Here is a 21357-nt window from a genome sequence, read left to right as displayed (position 1 = left end):
CAAATGTCTTCAATTGGATTGCTCATTCCCATGAATAATGTACTGAACTGTTCCTCAAAGTAAAGGGATGGTCAGCCTGAAGTGCAAATGAAAAAGGAAATAACGTCATAGTGTGGTAAGAAGAAAACAGATTGCAAGCAGTGTGTAGAGCGTGCAAGATAGAAAGATAGATCTGTGTGTGTGCAGGAGGGAGGAAGGGAGGGAAAATAGAAGAAAGACGTGAAGGGCATACAGTAAAATATGGATATTTGTTCTCTGAGTAGTGGTAAATTACAAATGAGTTTTCTTTTCATCTTTGTTCTCTGAATTTTAAGATTTTCTGCAATGAACATGTATTTCTTTTATAATCAAATAAAATGTTACATTTTAAGAAATCGTATCAGAAGCAAGCAGCTTAAATGCTTCAAGATGTTAGGTTCCAAGAACTGTAAGAGATGGTTTTGGGGAGCTGGGGGAGTTTGGGGGAGCTGACTCTACAGAGCCAGATACAATACATAATTCAGACAGACAGAAGGCAAATGATGATGCCAATCACGAAACCCAACAAATGGGGAAGTAGCAAAAGAAACACGTGTAGGGAAGATAAGCTAAGATAATCAGACTCCTTTCTTTAGAAGCTTGCTTTATTTTAAACTAGAGTGATGTTATTCAATTAGATCATCAAACTTATTCACCAGCCTTCTCTAATTGACTGTGGGTTTTCTCTACAAATCGAATCCACTCTCCAAATGGAAGAATTCCTATTTTTGAGAAAACTCCTTTACACTGCAAGGTCCTAGGGCAATTATAAGGAGTTTAAAAAAAAAAAAAAAAAAAAAGCTTTGAGTAATGTCAGCACACTTTGAATAAAATATCATTATTATATGTTAAATTATCAGACAGTTTGTTTTTATAGTCACATTCTATAAACCCTGAAAAGCAGTAAGAAGGCAGAAACTGGATGGCTGTATTTTTCTGACCATACTTCTCTTCTTTATCAAGGCTGCCTTGTTCTGCTCTCAGACTTTAGGTTGGGTGCACAGACTCGGGTCTTGTTGTCCAAACCTCAGTTGATCCCCAGGTTGGTTTTCTACTATGTGACTCATAACCACCAGTGCCCACTGGTTGGTGGCCTTTGCTTCCCTAATGTTCTGTCAGTGCTGACAACTTGAAGAGACCCTGCTGCCCTGGGCCTGAGATATCTGCCACAGGACCATGTCCATGACACCTCAGATTCCCTCACCATGCCTGGAACTGTGTCATGTGCGCAGTGACAGTTCAACACTGATTTTAGTTAAGTGAGTGAAAACAGCTTTTTATTCCTGTTACATAACTTGCTAATTGGTGGAATTCAGAATAAGAGGGTTCCATGTTACAGCACACAGTTCTAAAACAGTGGTTTTCCTGAGACCAAATCACAGCCCGAAGCGAGAGAACAGGATGACAGGGTTCCAGCACAGTCACTGGAAAAGGCATTCATTCCTCTTCACTTTAATACTCCACCTTCCATTCTTGGTTACTTCAAACTTCTATGTTTACTTTATGAAAGTAGGTTCATCTCAGGAATATGTATTAGTATAAATCTATAGGTTTCGTACAGGGAGCAAATATGTATAAAGCGTGTATTCCCTAGCTAAATCTAATTTATTGTTTTGCATCTTCAGCTTCTGTTATATCTTAGGAAATATGTTTCCTCAGTGCTAGGATTGGTCAGAAAACGCTGATAGAACAGAGAGCTACTCTGGGAATCTGCAAGTTTGAGACTAACTTGCCAGTATCCAAAATAGCGTTAGTGAGGTATGAATCCTGGTGTTTCAAAGGTAAAAAGAACTTTGACAATTAGTCATCTAGTCAACCTTTTCTAGTAAAGGTGATGAAAATGAGACCCAAAAAGTTTAAATGACTTCTGAAGAACACTTAACTAATCACTGACAAAATCAGGATTTAACCTAGTTATCCTACTGTCTAGTCACTACATTGTTCTACACAATGAGAAATGAAATAGTACTTTTTAAAAAAATCAGAACCATTGAGATTAGGGTACTGAGCAAACCATACATAGCTGTATGAGTCTCACGTGTAAGAAACAATGTTACTTTCTTGTATGTGTATACTTATCAATAAAAACCTCCAGTCGGCTTTATTCTGGGCTCTAATCTTTCAGAACTGTGAGACCCCGGGCCTTCTGAGATTTAACTACATTAAGTCTCTGTTTGTTTCTTTCTTAAAAAGTTAACCCAAAGCCGCCCCTTCTCGCACCCTCACTGCCCGTGTTGCACTGGACACGACACATAGCTTTATATAGCTTATAAATTTCTTGAGACTAGGAATTGCATCTTACATTTTTTCTCTCTCATATACTAAATATATTATCTAACACTTAGTACCTCTCAAACAAGTATTTATTGATTACTTGATTAACTAAGTACAAATTCATATATAATTAGACAATAATTTATTGTAGAACTAATAACATAATTAGACATGAAACTATTGTAATATAGAAAGTTATATCACACTTTTAGATAATATAAATGATTAAATGCCTATAGTTTAGAGTCCCAGCTCTGCTATGTAATAGCTTTGTGACCATGGTAAATTAATTTTTTATATCTCTAGCTTCATCTTACAGTGGGAATAATAACAGCTACCTTATGCGGTTGCTTTAAAGATTAATTGTGGTTGTCTACATAAGTACTTAAAGGGCCTTCAGATGGCAAATACCTAATAAATGTTGGTTATGATCAGCTGAAAAATGAGCACAACCATGCCTAAAACTTGAAGTTTTTAGAATATAAGCCAGGATTTAGACTGAAGGAGAAAAGCCTGTCTAGCTAGGGGATATTTTTTAAATCTCTCTCTCTATTCTCGAAGAAAACAATGGGAAATGTGTCCTCATGTGAAGGCAAGCTAATGCTACAGAAATAGCAAAATTCTACAGGAATATTGCAGTGTGAGGAAAAACACCATGGGATATCATGATTAAGTAGTTTATTGATGACCAATGAATATTTATTAATGACAACGAAGATGGATTTTTTCCAAATGGAATTCTAGGCTTAGCTTGTAGGGAGGAATTTTTTAATACTTTAACTGTTAAAATGCCATGAAAATATGGAATACTATTTGAACAAATTTATGTTCCATGTGCAACTATGTATTTTATAAATATTTGCATGACGTATCCTCACACTGAGACAAGATATAATAATACTCAAAATATGATTGTCCAAGAGAAAATAGTGGCCCTAATCTATTCTTAAAATGCTTTCAAGTGCAATTACTGTTTCAGAAAGTTTGAATTTGTCTAACAAGATTGCATATTTATCAGCATATTACTCAAAAGCTTAGCACAATTATGACACTATCTATAAAATTGTGTATACTAGGTTTCAAGGCTTTCACTATTTCAAATAAGCTCAATCACAGCTCAAATAATTACTGTTTCCATGGATATCAGAATAAAACATTTTTAGGTCCTTATCATTAATTGGGAGTCTAAATGAAGACCTATTTGCCCAAGTTGAACATGAAGACTTTCACAGAAAATAAAATGCTGTTAAGCTCTCCCAAATTGATAAACTATGTCATGATTATTTATATGTCACCCCTTAATTTTTTCTTCTCAACTAATGCAGATGGACCGTATGGACTTCGAGTTAATTCTGATAAAGGACTGAAGGTAGGGGAAGTATTTACTGTTGACATCGGAGAAGCCATCTTGTTTGATTGTTCTGCTGATTCGTACCCTCCCAACACCTACTCCTGGATTCAGAGGACTGACAATACAACCTATGTCATTAAGCATGGGCCTCACTTGGAAGTTGCATCTGAGAAAGTCGCCCAAAAGACAACTGACTATGTGTGCTGCGCTTACAACAACGTAACTGGGAGGCAGGATGAAACTCGTTTCACAGTCATCATCACTTCCGTAGGTAAGTGTGACGTAAAAGGCAAGGATCCCACTGAAATACAAATGCATGCTGGCCTTGCTCTACCCCTATTTTATGCCTATGTGTATGTGGAAGAGAATATCATTGTGGGATCGTTGATATACTCTAAGAAACTCTCTTTCCTGAGTTAACTAAGCCATGGCTTCTATGAGTCAAAGAATGAAAACCCAAAACAGAATGGAGAAGGAATTCAATTGCTTACTCTGAGGCACTGAGAACAAAAACAGAATTCAATAAGTTATGTACTTCTAATCATGCATTCTTTCTTTCCTGATTTTACCAAGAGGAATATAAGACAAGCAGACTACTGATTTAAGTCTTATATCTACTGTTGCATTAGGTCAGGTGATTAAATCTCCATGAATTAGAAATCTGGTTTTCCTACTACCCTGTTTCCCCGAAAATAAGACCTAGCCGAACAATCAGCTCTAATGCGTCTTTTGGAGCAAAAATTAATATAAGACCCAGTATTATATTATATTATATATATTACATTATGTTATACCCAGTCTTACATTATAATAAAATAAGACCGGGTCTTATATTAATTTTTGCTCCAAAAGATGCATTAGAGCTGATTGTCTGGCTAGATCTTGTTTTCACGGAAACATGGTATTTGACTCCCCTTCTCGCTGTCCTTCATGGGCTTCCCGTCTTCTTTCATAATTTAAACACTTCAAATCTGTAGAAGTTCTCAAAAAGGGTCTCAATACCTTGGAAACTACAAAATTTTGTAAGTAGTGAAATTTGACGTTCTCTAGAAATCATCTGATTTTTCATCATGTTCATGGACCCAAAAAAGGTTAAGAATCACTGCCTAAAATATTTATGTTCACCAAATTCCCATCCTTCTGAGCCTCCTCTTCTCTCTCTACAGTGTGATTTTATTCTCTTGTATGAGTTCCCTCACTCTCTTGGTTTCATGCAACATTGGTGCATCCTAAATCTCTATCTTTAAAGCTCTAAAACTGTATACTCATGTGCTTCATGTGCTTTCTCGACGTCTTCATTATGAAGTACCAGAGACAGAATACAGGTCCTACATATCAAAACTGAACCATCTTCTTTCCCCCAAAATTACAAATCTTTCTGTATTTCCTGTTTAAGTGAATGGCCCTACTATCTACCAACCTGAGCCAGAAATTTAAATGCCATCTCAGACTCTCTCTTGTTTATTGCCCTGCCCAATATCCAATCACAAAGTTTGTCCATTCTTCTTCCTTCCCATCTCTCAAACCCATTCTTGCCTCTCCTTCTTGCTCCGTTTCTTTCTTTTCTTCCCCTTCTCTCTCCCACTCCATCTCCCTCTCTCACTCCCTTTTTCCCTCTCCCTCTCCACCCCCTTCTCTGCCACCTTTTTTTTCTTTTTTAACTTCTTCTTATTTTACTGCTTCCCCTCCTACTATTAGTATTCTTCTATTCTTACTATGAAGCCCTTCCCGGATGCACTGTAGCATGCAGACAGAGACAAGCCAGATTCCACCTGGGGGACACCTGGGAGCAGGTCTGGACAGACAGTGGTATTCAGGGGGCCTAGACTGGTGGAGGAACAAGTCTGCAAAAGGTACTGCCACTAATACCGTCTCCACTGATGTCTTCTCTTTCTGTCTGTATAGCTCTGGTGCCTGGAATAGGACCTATAACATAGAGTCATTACATTTTGTTGAATAAATGAGTCAAAACTATAATTCTTGCAATACTTAGGTGAAATTTTTCAGTATGTGGCCCTTGGGTCATGTGCATTCAAGTCACCTGGAGCAGTTTAAGAATGTATTTTCATTAAGACACCTCAGACCTGCCGGATCAAGATCTCACAGCTAGGATCTGAGAAGCTGAATCATTAGCAAGCACATGTGTGACAACCACTTATTTAAGGTGGTTTTTCTCCCCCCTCTATTGCCTTTTAAATTGATAAGACTTTGACATTATAAGACTATCACAAATCTACAGATTGATAAAGAAATGTATAGTGGAAGAGGTCCTCCTAGGAATTCTTAAAGTTGAGGTTATTCATATTTGCAAAATCATCGAGTGTATTGGAATTTATGTAATGGCATGGTGGGCTTTTGGGTTTGTTTGTTTTTTTAATATGAAGAAAATAGCACACTCTCTAGAAGAGTGCTATCCAGTAGAACTTTATGCAATGAAGGAAATGTCCAATATGGTAGCCACTAGTCTCAGTTGGCTTTTAAACACTTAAAATATGACTCTGCAACTGAGGAACTAGAGATTTCCTCTTTATTGATTTTAATTTAAATATAAATAACCACATGTGTCTAGTGGCTACCATATTGGACAATACAGCTCTAGAATTTTTACCTGAATTAAGTTTCATTTGGGCAGTAGATAATAATATACCAGGGGTGCCCCAAAAATGCATACACATGACTTGTATTCATCTTTTGTTATCAGTATATATTATTACAATTTTAATACAGTTTTTTTTTCTTAAGATGTGTATACATGTTTTTTGGCACCCTTTGTATGTCCCTTATAGATTCCAATGCATATGTGTATGTAGGGTGATATATATCAGGCACTCATTCATTCATTATTTAATATATTATGGGCCAAATACTAGGGTGTTAAATGGCATTTGAAAAAATAATTCCTGCTAGCAACATGTTCATAACCTAATATGGGTAGCAGCTACGTAAGCAGCTAAAGTGCATCCTCTGCTTTCTATTTTACTAAATTTTAGCAGGCGTATGAAGCTTTTTACCTCAGTCAGTAACCAAAAAAAATTTTGAAGCAAGCCATAATTGAGCATATAAAATAGTTTATCAGCAATCTGGATGTCATCTTAGACTTGCTCTTCATGCTCACTTCAAGTGAAATATGGTTATAATGTGTAGACGCATACTGCATCGAAGTCTTCACCATTACCTAAACTTTCTCCATTAATGTTTAGCCAAGGTATTTTCATAATATCAGACACCCCCAATATTTGATTAAGATCTTATTACTCTGGTTCAAAGGCAGCTACAGTCTTACTATCAAATAATTGCCTTCTGCAAAATGTAAAAAACCCGTTTTACCTGTACAAAGACCAGGCATTTGTTATTATAGTAAATAAGAAGAGCAGGTGCTTATTTTTTCAGAGGGATTCAGGACTGTCAACATTAGTAACCTCTTTGTGGTTTTTAGAGCTATATTTCAACCCCCAAACATCCACAGAACTTGAACTAAAACAGAGGCAGACGGCAAAGAAAATGAGTAGTATCGATGTGTTTTTAGTATTTGAGTTTTAAAAAGTTTTCCAAATGAATGAATCTCTGCAACACAGGTTAAGTGTATACCAGTCAACAGTAAAAAAAAAAAAGAAAAGAAGAAAAAATTAGCATTACTCGTACCTATCAATTGAACACTTACTGACCATCCACTCTGATGAGCAATCTGTATTAAGATCTGTGGAGAATTTGAAATAATTTTGAGGGATAACATACCTGCTTTTGGGATGTTTTCAGAACCAAGTTGTGTTTGGTGTAACTAGAATTGAGTTATAAGAAATAGATGAACCTTTTTATTTTTAATGAGGCAAAGAATGTGGCCAAAGTCTTAGCAATAAGATATGGAGGACAAAGGAAAAAGGAGTCAAAGATGTCTCCAAGGTCATGAATATGGAAAGAAAATAACAAGGTCAGGAAATAATCAAAAGTTTTATTGGGGACTTTCAGTTGGGGAGAGGAAGGCTGGAGAATGTGACAATTAGCTCTGTGTTTTCCTGCCTGTATAAGACTAAACAAACTGGTGCCTTCCACCTCTGTGAGCTATGATTCACGTCTAACTTGAGATATTAATTGACCTTTATGTATCTCAGCGCGATATCCTTAAACACACACACACACACACAAAACCCCAGGACAATGGGCAAGGTCACACAGCTAGTCAGTGATAAAATAACATGTGAATTCAAAGCCACTATGTAAACTCTCTCCTTTGATGTTCTTGACTGAGAATATCAATAAGAGTATGCTCTTTCTAAAAGATATGTCACATATACAGGATAGTGTGCATTTTCTCATCACCTTAACTAATTTTACGCTATATAGAAAGACATACTCTGGTTTGTCCGTGATATGTATATAGTTTCATATTAATGAGAAATTCTGTCTTTAACTAAAAATAATATCTAGAATCTAAGTTTCAAGGAAAGAATAGCAATTAAAATCGTAAATTAGTGTCTGTATTTTGAAAAACAATGACTTTATCACCTTGATGAAGGATATCCTTGAATGCTGGTGTTCCTACTTCTAAATTTTAATGGGGTCTAAATACTATTGTGCCATCATATATATAATGGATATATATGTTATATATAAATAGTATATATATAGATATATGTTATATATATACTGTTTATGATTAGAATTCAAGTGTTCACATTTAATGAAGACATTCAAATGTATAAATTATTCGAGTTCTCAAGGGCTACATGACTCTGGTTTAAGATTTAAACTAATAGAAATGTTTTTAAGTTGTATGTGATCCTGAGAAACCTTTCATTTTTGCATTTATTTCTATTGCACATCTTTTCATAAAAAAGGAAATAGGAAAATGACCCAAAGCAGGGAAATGAATTGACTAATTTCTTCCACCTACCTAGAAATATCTCAGGTTAAGATGTCCAGGAGCTGTATTTCACTTTGGGCCACTGGAGATAACGACTGAGGTAGAACTACAGCTCTGACATCCAGACCCTGAGACCTTAGGTGACATCCCCATGAGCATCTAGCACAGAATAACTGTGTCTGTCAGATGGCACCATGGTGGAGTGTGGAAATAGCACGCCCCTCAATATGGCACCTTCAATTCTTCAGGGACACGACTCAGCTGCCATAATCAGCAGATTGGACGGGAGCTACCTCAGAACTCCATTCTGATCTAGAAACATGCATGCTGACTTGTAGCATATGGCTGTCCTGTTATGGGTGCAGTCTCTCAAACAGCCAGGTTGCGATACCATGGATACCACACCTCTCGCCCATATTTGCACTTAATGTGTTATTTCATTTTATTTGTTTGCCTAAGGAGGGGGCAAATAGCATTTGCACTAGGGCTTTGGTAAATGAGTCAATCGTGTTTACATAATGGGGAGAATGGCATGTTATATGCTAAAGAGTAGAAAGGAGACACACTGGGGCCCCTGCAAGTGTCCAGAACTGCATTCAGGATCCCTACATGTTCTCTGCGGCAATCGGGTCAGAATTCCCCTGCCATCTTATTTTCAAGTTGTGCTTCTGGAAGTCCATCTCTCCTAAACACACTTGCCCAGAGCTGAGACGACAGCAACTATTCCCCTGGATTTGATCCTTGACATATTTGGCTCTTTTTATTTTGTGAAAGGGAGCAAATTTCAAATGCTGGACCAGGTAAATCTTGTGTGTTCTGAGATGGCATGAAGCAGTGTTAGAGCAGTGAGCCCAGATGCACTCCAGTTCTGAGAAGGGGGCCTAACAAGAAAGATCACGTGGGCTGAGAAAAGGACCACCCCTGTTTCTCAGCTCCAGGGGGGGACGCTTGGCCCTTGCCATAGCCAAGGTTTTGGGCTCATGGGCGCTGGTCGCTACAAGGTGGTTGGTTCTCTGATACAGAGCAAACAGAAGCCAAGGGAAGAGAGGCAAGAGGGCAATAAGGAAGGAGTCTAAAGAAATAAGGAAGTAATGGGACACAGAATGAGAAGAGTGCTCTGTGGACAGAATGTGCAAGTCAGGTCATTTTAGGGAACACGTATCAAAAGTGACAAGAAGTTAAACCTAAAGAAGAGGGGAGAAGATGTGTCTTATGTCATGTAAGACATCCATTTGTTGTACATGAAACCTACTACCAGGCTTCACAATCCTGGAAGTGCGCGGCAGAGAGCCAATGTGCACCCCAGTGTAGCCTCACCACAGAATGAGAAGAGCTCTGAATACTAATTATTAGCATACTTTCAAGTTTCAGAGGGAAAAAAAGCTGAGACTATACTAAAATGTTTTTCTGTGGTAAAACACATTGCAAAACTTGACTAAATTAGCATTGAATACTTTTTTGAGGGGTGAGAAGTTACCGAATTTTGGTGAAGGCGGTCTGGCTACCAAGAAGTGAGAGAGCTGAACCACATCAAGTCTGGTGTTAGAAAAGGCTGGAGGAAAAACTGTACAGGAGCCTCCTGCCAATTACAAAACCATTCTTTGGCCACAGACTAACAGGGAAAAATTGAACTTGCCGTCAGATAAAACTTATGTTCCAGTCTCAGTTCTAGCACTTACTGTGGCCAATATTTTACTTTCTCTGAGACTATTTCTTTATCTGTACCTAGAAATGGTCCTTTAATATTTTTTCATTATTACTGATATGATACATCTATACGAAACAAATGGGAAAAATGTATATTAGGTTTTATATACATATAATGGTCATACATTTTGCTCAACAAAAGCATCCCATAAGAATCAATTAGCTATATGGAATTAAAAATAAAGAGTATTTTGTGTTTTATTATTATTTCTAAATTATGAGTTATATACATCCTTTATATCAGTCAAAACTGTAACTTTTGTATATGCATGTGCACAGTTTTTTTGAGACTCAGTTACTAGCATGCCGGTGAATATAATGTCCTGTTTACGTGATAAACTTCATGTAAACCTCTCTGGCTGCCCCAATTATATAACATCAGAGTGACAAGTGATCTTAAAGGACAACGACTCTAACCTCCTTATTTTACTAATGTGAAAATACAGACCCTCAGAGTCCAGTAGGTCAGCAGAAGTTTCACATCAGCAGAAGTTTTACGGCGGAAAACAACAGGGTGCAGGCTGGATATTTATTGCAGAGCTGAGTGGCCACCATGTGCTTCACCAAACCCAGATTCTCCAGGCTGTGCTCGCCACTGAGGAACTGAAGCGACATTCCACCCATGACTTTCACTACCACATTACACTGGACAGAGACAGGCAACTTCCACAATTCATTTCCACATCAATACTGATTCACAGGATAATACGAAAGACACCTGTTACCCGCATTTGTTGGAGGTTCCAACTACTTCCCACTTTATAGGTTTACTCTATGACTAAACATATTATAGTCTGGAACTAGGGTTAACATTGCCCTGGTTAATAAGTTGTGTTAAAATAACATTAAAGTGAGGCAGCACAAAGTGTCAAGAGCCTGGGGTTTCCTCTGGACTCTGTCAGTTGTTACCTGAGTGACTTTGGCAAACCTCAGCTTCGTCATCTATAAGGGGTAATTAACAATAATAATGCCTCCCTAGTAAGAGTGTTGTGAGCATTTAATGGGTCAACATGTATCATGCACTCTTAGAACAGAGCCTGGCATATTATAAGCACTTGGCAGATGTTAGCTATTAGCACTGTATTTTATATAGGAATATTAATAAAAAGAATGACTTGCAAAACAAAGTGAACTTTAATCACAAGGTGGGACTTTATGTATTTTGACAATCATACACACCTTCTATTTTAGGGACTGAAAGCTTTTTATTGGTCAAAAATTAGTACAATGTATTTGAAATAAACACCTCCCCTTCTGCACCTTTTATCACATACAACCTCCCTAGAGACTTCATGTATCTGAATTATACTGAAAGAGTGAGATAGAAGAAGAGAGAACAACCTAACATCTGGGGATCTAGTCTACAATGAGATCAAACAGATCTAAGTTAAATGGTGGCGAACACTATTGGAAAGTATGACATGAGCTATTTGCTGTATCTAGTGCAACGTATCAGTATTATCCTGGGGAGCTCATCACATTTCCAATTCCAGATATCCTTAGAGAGTTTGTGTGTGTTCTAAAATAAGTGTATTCCTTTCATTTCATCTCTTACATTCATTGTTTCTCATATATATAATATATATAATATATGTTCCAGTCTCATATATATATATACACATATATGTTTACAGTAGTGTCTCATTTAAGATAAAAACAGAAACAAGTCAAACTATAATTAATTACTGATCTTTAATAAAGTATTAAAAATATATTTGCCCTTTCATTTAGGACTGGAGAAGCTTGCACAAAAAGGGAAATCATTGTCCCCTTTAGCAAGTATAACTGGAATATCACTCTTTTTGATTATATCCATGTGTCTGCTTCTCCTATGGAAAAAATATCAACCCTACAAAGGTAGGTTAAAATTAGAAAAAAAATTTAAATGGTGTTATACATGTACTAAAAAGTATCTTACTGTGTTTTTTCTCTCTTGGTTTTAGTGATAAAACAGAAACTAGAAGGCAGGTAATGCATATGTTTCTATGAAAATTTTTTTTTTCTTGAATATTTTTCCCACGATTATTAAGAATGACAGAAATGCCAATTTGTCTTTTCAGGCCAGAAACAGAATACAGGAAAGCACAAACATTTTCAGGTAATGGTCAGGCTGAAAGGGGCTATTATCAATGTAATGTATATTCATTAATATTGTTGGTATTATTACATATAATGTACTATTGATGTAATAGAATTCACATAAGCTAATATTGATGTAACACTAACAATCCCTGACCTCTGACTAGTGCCTTCCCTTTACAAAGTGCTATCCCTTGTACTGGTTTTACGTAAGTCACACAAGTCTGTAAGATAAGCGCTCATGAGAGTGAAAGGCACTCAACTCCATTCTACAGGCAAGAGAACTAAGTAAGGTGAGACAGATTAGGTCACTTGCCCACCTTCACTGAGTTCTGCTGACTCCTATTCCATTGATCTATTACTGTTATTTTGAAAATGCCCAGGGTTCTCTCCTTTTGTTAATTCCTAAGGCTGATACAATGCCAGCAGCTCCATCCCAGGGAGAAGAGGAAAGGGTGCCTTGACAGGTTTGCAGCTTCTTTGTTCCCAGCATGCTTATCACTGTCATCACTACTGATTCCCTACGTTCTAAGTTCACAAGGGGACTTTTGCTCAGGCCTTGGTGTCACACAGAGCTGGGTTTCAGTCCCATGTATGCCACTTTCCTCCAATGTCACTTTGGGAAAATTATTTTTCCTGACCTCATTTTCCTCATCTATATAATAAAGATAATAATCCCCTCACCCCCCAGGGTTGCTATGAGAATTAAAAATGCTGATGTAGGTGGAAGGCCTAATATGATGCCTGGATGCTTAGCAGATGTGGGTCTTCGTCCTCTTATCTCGTCCTTTCTAACAAATGACAGAATGCTGGGGCTGGGAAAGGCCCCAGACAGACCATCTGGTTCCTCCCAGCCACCCCACTCCTGTCATTTTTCAGATGATAGTTTAGGTGATCTTGACATTATGTTGTATTATATTTTGTATGTCTGGGCAGCTATAGTTACTTCTGTATTCTTAGGAGTCCCGGTGGTCTGTTAGATCTAGCAGGGTACAGTAGGTATGATGGCTGGATTAAGGGCTGCTGTGACTGCCAGGCTAAAGCCTTGATGGCCATAAAGCTCTGGTAACTGAGAGTTACAAAGGACAAGCCAGCCCGCATGTGTTTATCTGAATATGTAATATACTGTTCCCACATCAGACTTTAAGAATAACTGTCCCAATTCAGTTTCAATTCTCAGCTTCAGAAGGAGTGATTTCCAGCACTGCTTAATGGCAATATGACTACAGGGGATGAGGAAATGTTAAATTGGTTTTATACTCATACCACGTGAAGCAAACAATAAAGATAAGTTTTGCAAAGGCTTAAAAACCATGACAAGTTGAGGCATTTGGTTTGTAAGCAGTGTTTTTATTTTCCATTTCAGGCCATGAAGATGCTCTGGATGACTTCGGAATATATGAATTTGTTGCTTTTCCAGATGCTTCTGGCGTTCCCAGGGTTGGTGTCCCTAGGGGCTGATTAGCAAAGTAGAGTTCTGCTTCACCAGCGGTGTAAGCAGCACTCATTGAAGCACTCGGGCAGTGTGGTCAGATGGCTGCACGCCCTCGGCAGTGCTTACTTCCTCTGGGATGAATAATGATGCCAGATCAGGGGAGTGAAAGCATCTTTCTCAGACTATGAGTAAGGCTAACACAAATAACGAAGATACACTCATTCATAAACATTCTTTACTGGGTAAGCTCAGTGAAAAGAGAACTAACGAGGTAGACGGTCAAGACAACTGAGTACATAGGGAATCAGGAGACCCTGGTTTAAATCACTCTGTATCACTTCAGTGACTGCAACCTGTCACTTTATTGAACTCTCTCTGTTCCTCAGTTTCCCCTTCATTTCCCCTTTGTATCTCTTGAGGACATTGCAAAAATAACCCGTCATACCCCTGAGAGCACCTTATGCTCTTCAGAAGAAAGGTACCATATAAACCCAAGTAGGCAGGTACACCTCTTTATTTTTATCCTAAAGGTGCAGGAGATGTGAGAGAGGGAGCTTTTATACAGTTGAACCCATTTTTTTCAGTCTGCAAAGACAAGGTCTTTTAAAGCAATCAGTTGTGTTTCACAGACATGCAGAATGTTACTCTGAGCTACTCAGCTCATTAACATTTGTATAGATTTGTGTTGGACCAATTTTTTTCTCAGCTTCCTTATTCCCCTATGATAGTTTACTTAAGGAAGGGGCCATAACAGACGACTGGGCATTTGAAAAACGATTGTTCAGGAGTTACCTCACAAGGGTTACCTCACTTGTTCAGAGAATTCTATCAATGTAAGGTTCATCCAGTTTAAGTTTCCTGGCCACGGACTTTATCTCACAAATGCCCTGTCAGTCATGGAGGGGGACTGATTGGATTTCACCCTCCTGAGGGTTTGTCAGTAGCACCAGCGCCCACAGCATCACGGGTGAAGGGAAGAACTGCATTGCAAAAGCTTTGCAATGTCCTATTGCCCTATTCAGTCTCAGACCTGGTTGGCTCACCCTCACTTTCTACAACCAAAAGGACAAAACCGGGTATTTGGTGGATCAGTTATTTCAAACAGCTTCTCACCATGGCAGAAAGCCCCCATCTCTGGTGTGGCTTTTAAGTGGGAGAGGAGAAAACTGAATAGCTGGTAAGACTTGGCACTGAATTCTTGAAATCAGGAGTTTCTTTATTTAAAATCATGCACAGGTTTTATCCCTAGGAATTCATTAGAAAAGAGTGAGATCTCTATAAGAAACTTTAAGTTTAGCCTTGTGATTCGTCAGTACTCAGTTTGAAGATTTTTGTGGGGAGGACCTCTATTTGCTGAAAATGCTACAGTCGTCAAGAACCTGAGGCAGAGAAATGAGTGCTTTGATTACATATCAGAAGCCTCGCTTATTTCTGCCATAAGGAGAATAACTTGATTTGGAGCCATGCCCATCTTCAAAGCTAAATCCCATAAGAAATCATAAGGTTCTTCATGGGTGGTGCCAGGTGCTTTGAGAAAAAGTGAGACATCAGCGCCAACAACCGAGGGAGGAGGATGAGAACTGGGAGGTAGGAGAATGCGTGTGAGAAGCAGCCAGAATGGCAGCTATGTGTGAAGATTAGCAGCCAAATGCAATGGCTTTGAGAAGAATAGCAAAAATAATCAAATCAAGACCTGAAAATTGAAATTAAGGGAAATAAATTGAGTTACTAACTTTTTGAGTTTTTAACAATCAGAATCACCCTTGTCAGGGTACGTGTACAGATGGAATATTCTTCCTCCCTTCACTTGCTGTGCATTTATTTCACTGTCCATTTAGCACCTCTTTCAGAAGGTGGACAGAAAGCAATGGCATGAAATGAACAAATTTATTACTTGTTAACAGCTCTAATATTAGGGTAGGTGAGTGAGTTGCTTATTACCTATAGATTGCTTTTATCATAGCCCCAGAACACCTCCATACCAAAGAAGATCAAGAGATGATCTCAAGTACAAACTGTAAACCAAAATCTCCTTGACACAAAAATGACAGGATGAGTCACATATCCTGGGCTTCCCACGAGAGCATTTGCAAGTGGAATGGAAACAGGCAATTTCCAGAAAAACATAAAGCTAAGATGTTCCAACCTAACATTGCAATTTGGGACGAGATAAAGAACTTTCAGATGGTTTATCCAGGACCAAGAGTTCTCTAGGTGGAGCTGTATAAATATAGAGGACAGAAAGTGATCAGAAGTATGATGAAAATCGGAAGAGTTTGGGATAAGAAGGGGACCAGAGTTTAGATAAATAATTGGAAGGCAGTATTTACAGAAGAAGAAAATTATAAAATATAAGGAACGGGAGTTAATAAAACATCGATTCCAGTTTCAATAAAATACATGTTGGCTTTTACCAGACAGAAAACACTAGTATACTTTCCGCATTCATCCAAGCCTTTAGCTTTTAAAGCCCATTACTACCATCTTTCCCCCAAAATAAGACCTAACTGAAAAATAAGCCCTAGCATGACTTTTCAGGATGACATTCCCTGAACATAAGCCCTGATGCGTCTTTTGGAGCATAAATTAATATAAGACCTGGTCTTATTTTCGGGGAAACATGGTACATTCAAACAAAATCATCTCCTTTCCTGTGTTCTATATTTCTTGGTACTGTCTTTACTAACTGTCTTTACTAATGTGATGAGAGTTTTTGGCTGTACATTATTCTTTCTTTTCAACCATCCTTACTCATGTAATTGGCAAACAGTGTGGAAAAGGTAATCCAGATGTAATAGAAAAGATAATCCTGCTCTCTGATTCTAAGCTTTTCCTGGTATATTTTCTTTTGCTACTCTTTCTTTCTATTATATTTCCTTTGCAGTACTGCCAGCTTTTTTCTTAAGTGAAGAAAAAAGTGATAGCTTTGTCAAGCAATTCCTCTTCTGACCTCATAACTATGCTGCCCCACTAACCACCACAGGGTAAGTGCAGGGAATTGCAGCAAAGAAGAAATGGGTATTGTAGGGAAGATAAACAGTTCTAATTCTCTACTCATCACTACTTCCAGTTGTTTTCAACAGTGCAGCATGCTGGAAATACTATTTACTTGTCTGCTAATTATTTTTTAATGTGCTACATTTTCTAGATGCCAAGTAGGTCTGTTTCAGCCTCCGATGGTGTATCAGGGCAAGATTTGCACAATACAATTTACGAAGTTATTCAGCACATCCCTGCCCAGCAGCAAGACCATCTGGAGTAAGTATGAACTTGGCCTTTGGTGACCCTGCCTTGGTCAGGCTCGGCATTCAGCCCCTGCTTTCCCCAGAATTTACTGTAAGCCTCAGAAGAAAAATATTAAAATGGGAAATTATGGCTTCTGTGCACACTTCCCCACCTGAAAATAATCTGAAGAAACAAAAGAGGCAAACACACAGGTATCTTCTGGGGCTGGGCACTTGGGCCAGTGGACAAAATGGAGAGCTCTAGAATCTAGCATTCCCCCAGTGAACCTATATCTGGGCATGTAAAGGATCTTCAGGCCAGTTCTCATGCCATCTTGGTTCTCTTAACAATTCCCATATTTATGGTTGTTTTAGAGCCAGTGACCTGTCACTAGAAATACGACCAGGAAAACAAAACAAAAAAATCCTACAAAATGTGCTCAATACTGTTACCATTCAAATGCTCAACCTGTTACAGATTCAAAGCAGTCTACTCCCCGTGAATAGAACCTCCGTGAGGACAGGCCTCCCACTGAGAGGATAAAACCTTCGCTGAGGCCAATGCCAGGGCTGACACTAAGGCTCAGCAACCTTCCCAGCCTTGGAGAAACTAAACCTACAGCCTTTTGAAATAGTGAAATGAACTTCCCTTTTTTGTGGGCTATAGTTGCCTGCAGGCATAACTGCCACAAATCATCTTCCATCATTCCTTTATTTGTCATTTATTGACTTTGAAAAGAACATTAATAACCACACACAGGAACTTCCCCTCTGGCAAAAGAAACATTTCTAGCAAAGTAATTCATGCACACCTCTGAGTAAATAGCAAAAATAACAGGCAGCAGTGGATGAATGCATGGGAAATCACCCCACTCGCAGGAGCGCAGGAGACCCAGACCTGGGAGGCTATGCAGTCATTTAAGGGCTAAACAAGTGGCAGGAGCCCCTCAGAGGACCCCACCAGTGCATTCCTTCTTGTCCCAGGGAGCCTGGAGAAAAGAGAGTCAGGTAAAGTACGAGCAGACCCTGAGGGAGCTAGGAACTTCTGGTTTAAAAAGAAGATTGTTTTAAAGCGTTATATTTATAACCTAGTAAAACACAAGAGTGGAATCTTATTCCATGACAGTTTGGGAAAAAAAAATCTCTAAAATTATACCTAACCCTCTTTATTTTCTGGAATACAAAATTAAGGGATCTTTTTCTTTGCTAAATATAAGGAATAGGAGGAATTTTGAGAGTATGTCTGCTTCCTAATTTTAAGATTGTGTCTCATTAAAAATTTTGTCTGTTCTTCCCTATATGTCCTTTATTCTATATATCTATTTTTCCAATTAGAATGCAAACAAATCAAATGAAAATTTGAGATTTAACTTTTAAGGCTCCCAATAATGAAATAAATGCTGATTTTAAACTATGGCATATGGCAGCTACAATTTCAGAACACAAAATAAAGTGATTAGGTTGGTTTTGAATGCAAAAACACCGAATCTTTAAATTAAAAAAAAAAAAACAAAAAACACCCTCTGAAACTAGAATGCTTTCATATATGAGCAATGTCTTTACAATTTTTTGGAAATACTTTGAAGGCTGAAAATAAAGCAGAAATGCTCTTCTTCCAGCATGTAAAGGACTATTCAAAGCTGCTATTGACATGCTCCTTCGAGAGGCAGTCAACCTAAGAACCCAACTCAATCCCAGCCCGAGTGTCCCCCCCCATCTCCATGACCTCTTCTCACCAACTTCTTCCCCATCTTCTGAGTCTTTCTTTGTGTGTCTTTGTCTTCCTGTGACTCTCCCTTCCTCTACCTGCGTCCTTTGATGTCCTCCGTCTCTGAATCTGCCCTTCTCTTTTCTTCTCTTTCTCTGTAAAACTGTCTCCCTTTTCTCTAATAACTCTTTTAAAAATTTCCTCCTCTGTCTCTCTTTCAACTCATCCCAAAGCGGAGCCAACATTTTAAAAAGTGTTATTTTCCTTGAATGCAGATTTATGTTACCTATTCTAAAAACAAATAAGTAAAATAAAAAACAAATAAAATCTTTTTATTTCCGAAATAAAAAGAACATATTCTACTTGTTTTACATCAATCCACAAACATTTCCAGGACATTAACTATGTACTAGGGATAGAAATTAAATAAGACTCAGTCTTTTAAGGATTTCATACTTTAGTGGGTTCCTATTTGCTTATTTTAACTAAAGACTAGTGGTCCTTAGTAGAATAAATATTCCTCAGTAGGATAAACATGGCCTAAACATACAGAGACCATTTTTCTCTCCTGATTGCCTGTGGTTTTATGCTCTAGGTCCAATTAAATTCAAAGATCAATTTCATGAATAATGCAGTATTACACGTGGTTAGTGAATCTCTCCCAACCCCCATTCCCAAAGTGCATGTGTCTGCTCTGGGTAAAGGAGCCTAACGCTGCTTTCTTTTACTTCTATTTGACAGTTGCTTCTGTTATAGGAAAGACAGCCAATTTTTTTTTTCCTTTGGCTCTTAGACTATCCTAGCAGTGTTGTTTTCATTACTACATGTGTCTAGTACCTAATTGGACTTGTGTTTAACAAATTGGTGAGTTGACCTGTGTTCCTAATCTTGCATTCAGCCCAGTTTTTTGTTATTTGAACTTATGGCTGGATTTATTTAAATGCTGTCTGTTGCCCTCATTAAATGCTCTTGGCACAATTTATTTTGAACCCAAGAATGGCTGTCGTATCCTAAAAATCAAGACATTCACGTAAGTAAATCTTTAGTTGCACAAGGAAATCATCTACAGAATTTAGTGATTGCTTACTCATTATACTTATTGCTTTATAAACGTAATTTTCATTGAACTAGTTCAAAATCCTTATGTTATTTGTAGCTATGGAACGGAATAAAAGGGTTTAAGGTTCTTCTACCATTAGAACTGGACATCTACAGAGTCGTTTACATACCTCATAACATTTCTTTGGCAGGTGAGCACTCATAGGCAAAGCAGTGCGTTGGAGTGAAATAATGAAAGAACGTTTGGAGGAAAAACTGGAAATGTAGATTCATCCGGAATCAGTGAAGAAATCACGCCCAATACCTCTTACTCATTACAAATGCTTTTAAATGCAGACTAGAGTCATTTATAAAAATTGGATTGCAGGTTTTCCAGCATACGCACAACACTGTGCTACAGAAAAGCATGGCTGGGAAAAAGTCCTTATTATGCTGACTCAGAGAAAGAAAAGGCTGGGAATTTCCAATCAGTCTTTCAGCATCAAGTTTCTCTAAAAGGCTCAATTAGTTCTAAATCTATACTTTCACTTTCGTCAATATTGACACTATCGTATCTAACCTACCAATGTAGAAACTTATTTTTGGAAAAATTTCAGCAGGCTTTGTTTTATTAAATTCTCATTACTGTGAAGATTGCTGTACTTATTTTTTTATTTCATCCCCAAATTTCTTTCTTGATATTTGTGCCACAGAAAATGATGGCTGTCTCAAAACCTGGAGGAGACTGTGCCTTCTCCTAGGTTGTCAATCACCAATGATGTTTTTGAAAAGACTTGTAAAATGCTAAAGGAAATGAGTCATTAAAGTCTTATTTTTATTTTTGTTCAAGGGAAGATGGATTCAAATAAATTATTCTGTTTTTGCTTTTACATGGCCTTAATTCTTTGTCTTGTAGAGTAAAAATTTTACATAGAAGTCAGATTGTAGAATTAAGGTATTTTACCCTTAGTTCTCATTGTGCAATCAAGTGCAGATTATTGAGAACTACTGAAATGAGAAACTTGCTCTGGCACAGCTCCCCCCCACCCCCCTCAGCCCCCAGGCTTACTATATTGAACTGTTGATTCTGGGAAAGATCTTGCTCCTTGTATATTTCTGAATTTAAAAAAATCAGTGCGAGACCAAGTGGTAGAACTAGAGAACACCATTTCACAACCCCAAAGAAATAACTGATTCCGGGAACAATCATCATTAAGCAAGACTGCAAGATAAAAGATATGAGATAAAACTACTAGATAATCCAGGGTGAGGTTGCAGAAACTCTGGGAAGGTGGCCTGAGGCTTAGACAGAAGCAGGTACATGGCAGCTGTTCAGGGTTCAGTGAGGCCCAGGGCTGGGGACAGATTGATTATCATTGAGTCTTGCAGAGGTTCTTGGAGATGAAAGATGAATATTTACATTTAATCACATTGACTGCAAACACTCTGACCTGGCAATGCCACCCTTTAGGATTTCATTCCAGCCAAATAAAGGTAGACACAACATGAATACCCAGCAATAGGGCATTTTGAAATGACACTGATGACATGAGATCCATACAATGATTCACACTGCAATTATTTAAAAAGAACATCAACGACTATATTGATACTGACTTTTAAACTATGTCTCATGGCCTACTATATTACACAGAAGAAAAA

At 38.0% G+C, this 21357-nt stretch overlaps 1 protein-coding gene across 2 annotated transcripts in view; it reads left to right on the top strand.

Annotated features, from left to right (window-relative positions):
• HEPACAM2 (HEPACAM family member 2) overlaps positions 1 to 20585 on the top strand; it is a 36663-nt gene extending 16078 nt beyond the window's left edge. Inside the window, exons 4-10 of one of the 2 annotated variants that reach the window (XM_019729709.2) lie at positions 3618 to 3914; positions 11943 to 12068; positions 12155 to 12179; positions 12272 to 12309; positions 13657 to 13730; positions 16874 to 16983; positions 19908 to 20585. In XM_019729709.2, the coding sequence (XP_019585268.2) occupies positions 3618 to 3914; positions 11943 to 12068; positions 12155 to 12179; positions 12272 to 12309; positions 13657 to 13730; positions 16874 to 16983; positions 19908 to 19911 (674 nt within the window). In that variant the 3' untranslated portion in view covers positions 19912 to 20585. Of the gene's footprint in view, positions 1 to 3617; positions 3915 to 11942; positions 12069 to 12154; positions 12180 to 12271; positions 12310 to 13656; positions 13731 to 16873; positions 16988 to 19907 lie in introns of those variants that run through there. The other variant, XM_074340731.1, reaches the window with a different exon arrangement.
• The last annotated feature ends 772 nt before the right edge of the window (positions 20586 to 21357 follow it).

This window comes from Rhinolophus sinicus, linkage group LG09 (assembly GCF_036562045.2).
Source record: "Rhinolophus sinicus isolate RSC01 linkage group LG09, ASM3656204v1, whole genome shotgun sequence".
Taxonomy (NCBI): Eukaryota; Metazoa; Chordata; class Mammalia; order Chiroptera; family Rhinolophidae; genus Rhinolophus; species Rhinolophus sinicus.
Note: the sequence above shows the minus strand (reverse complement) of the source record. Positions and strands in the feature narration are given on the sequence as shown.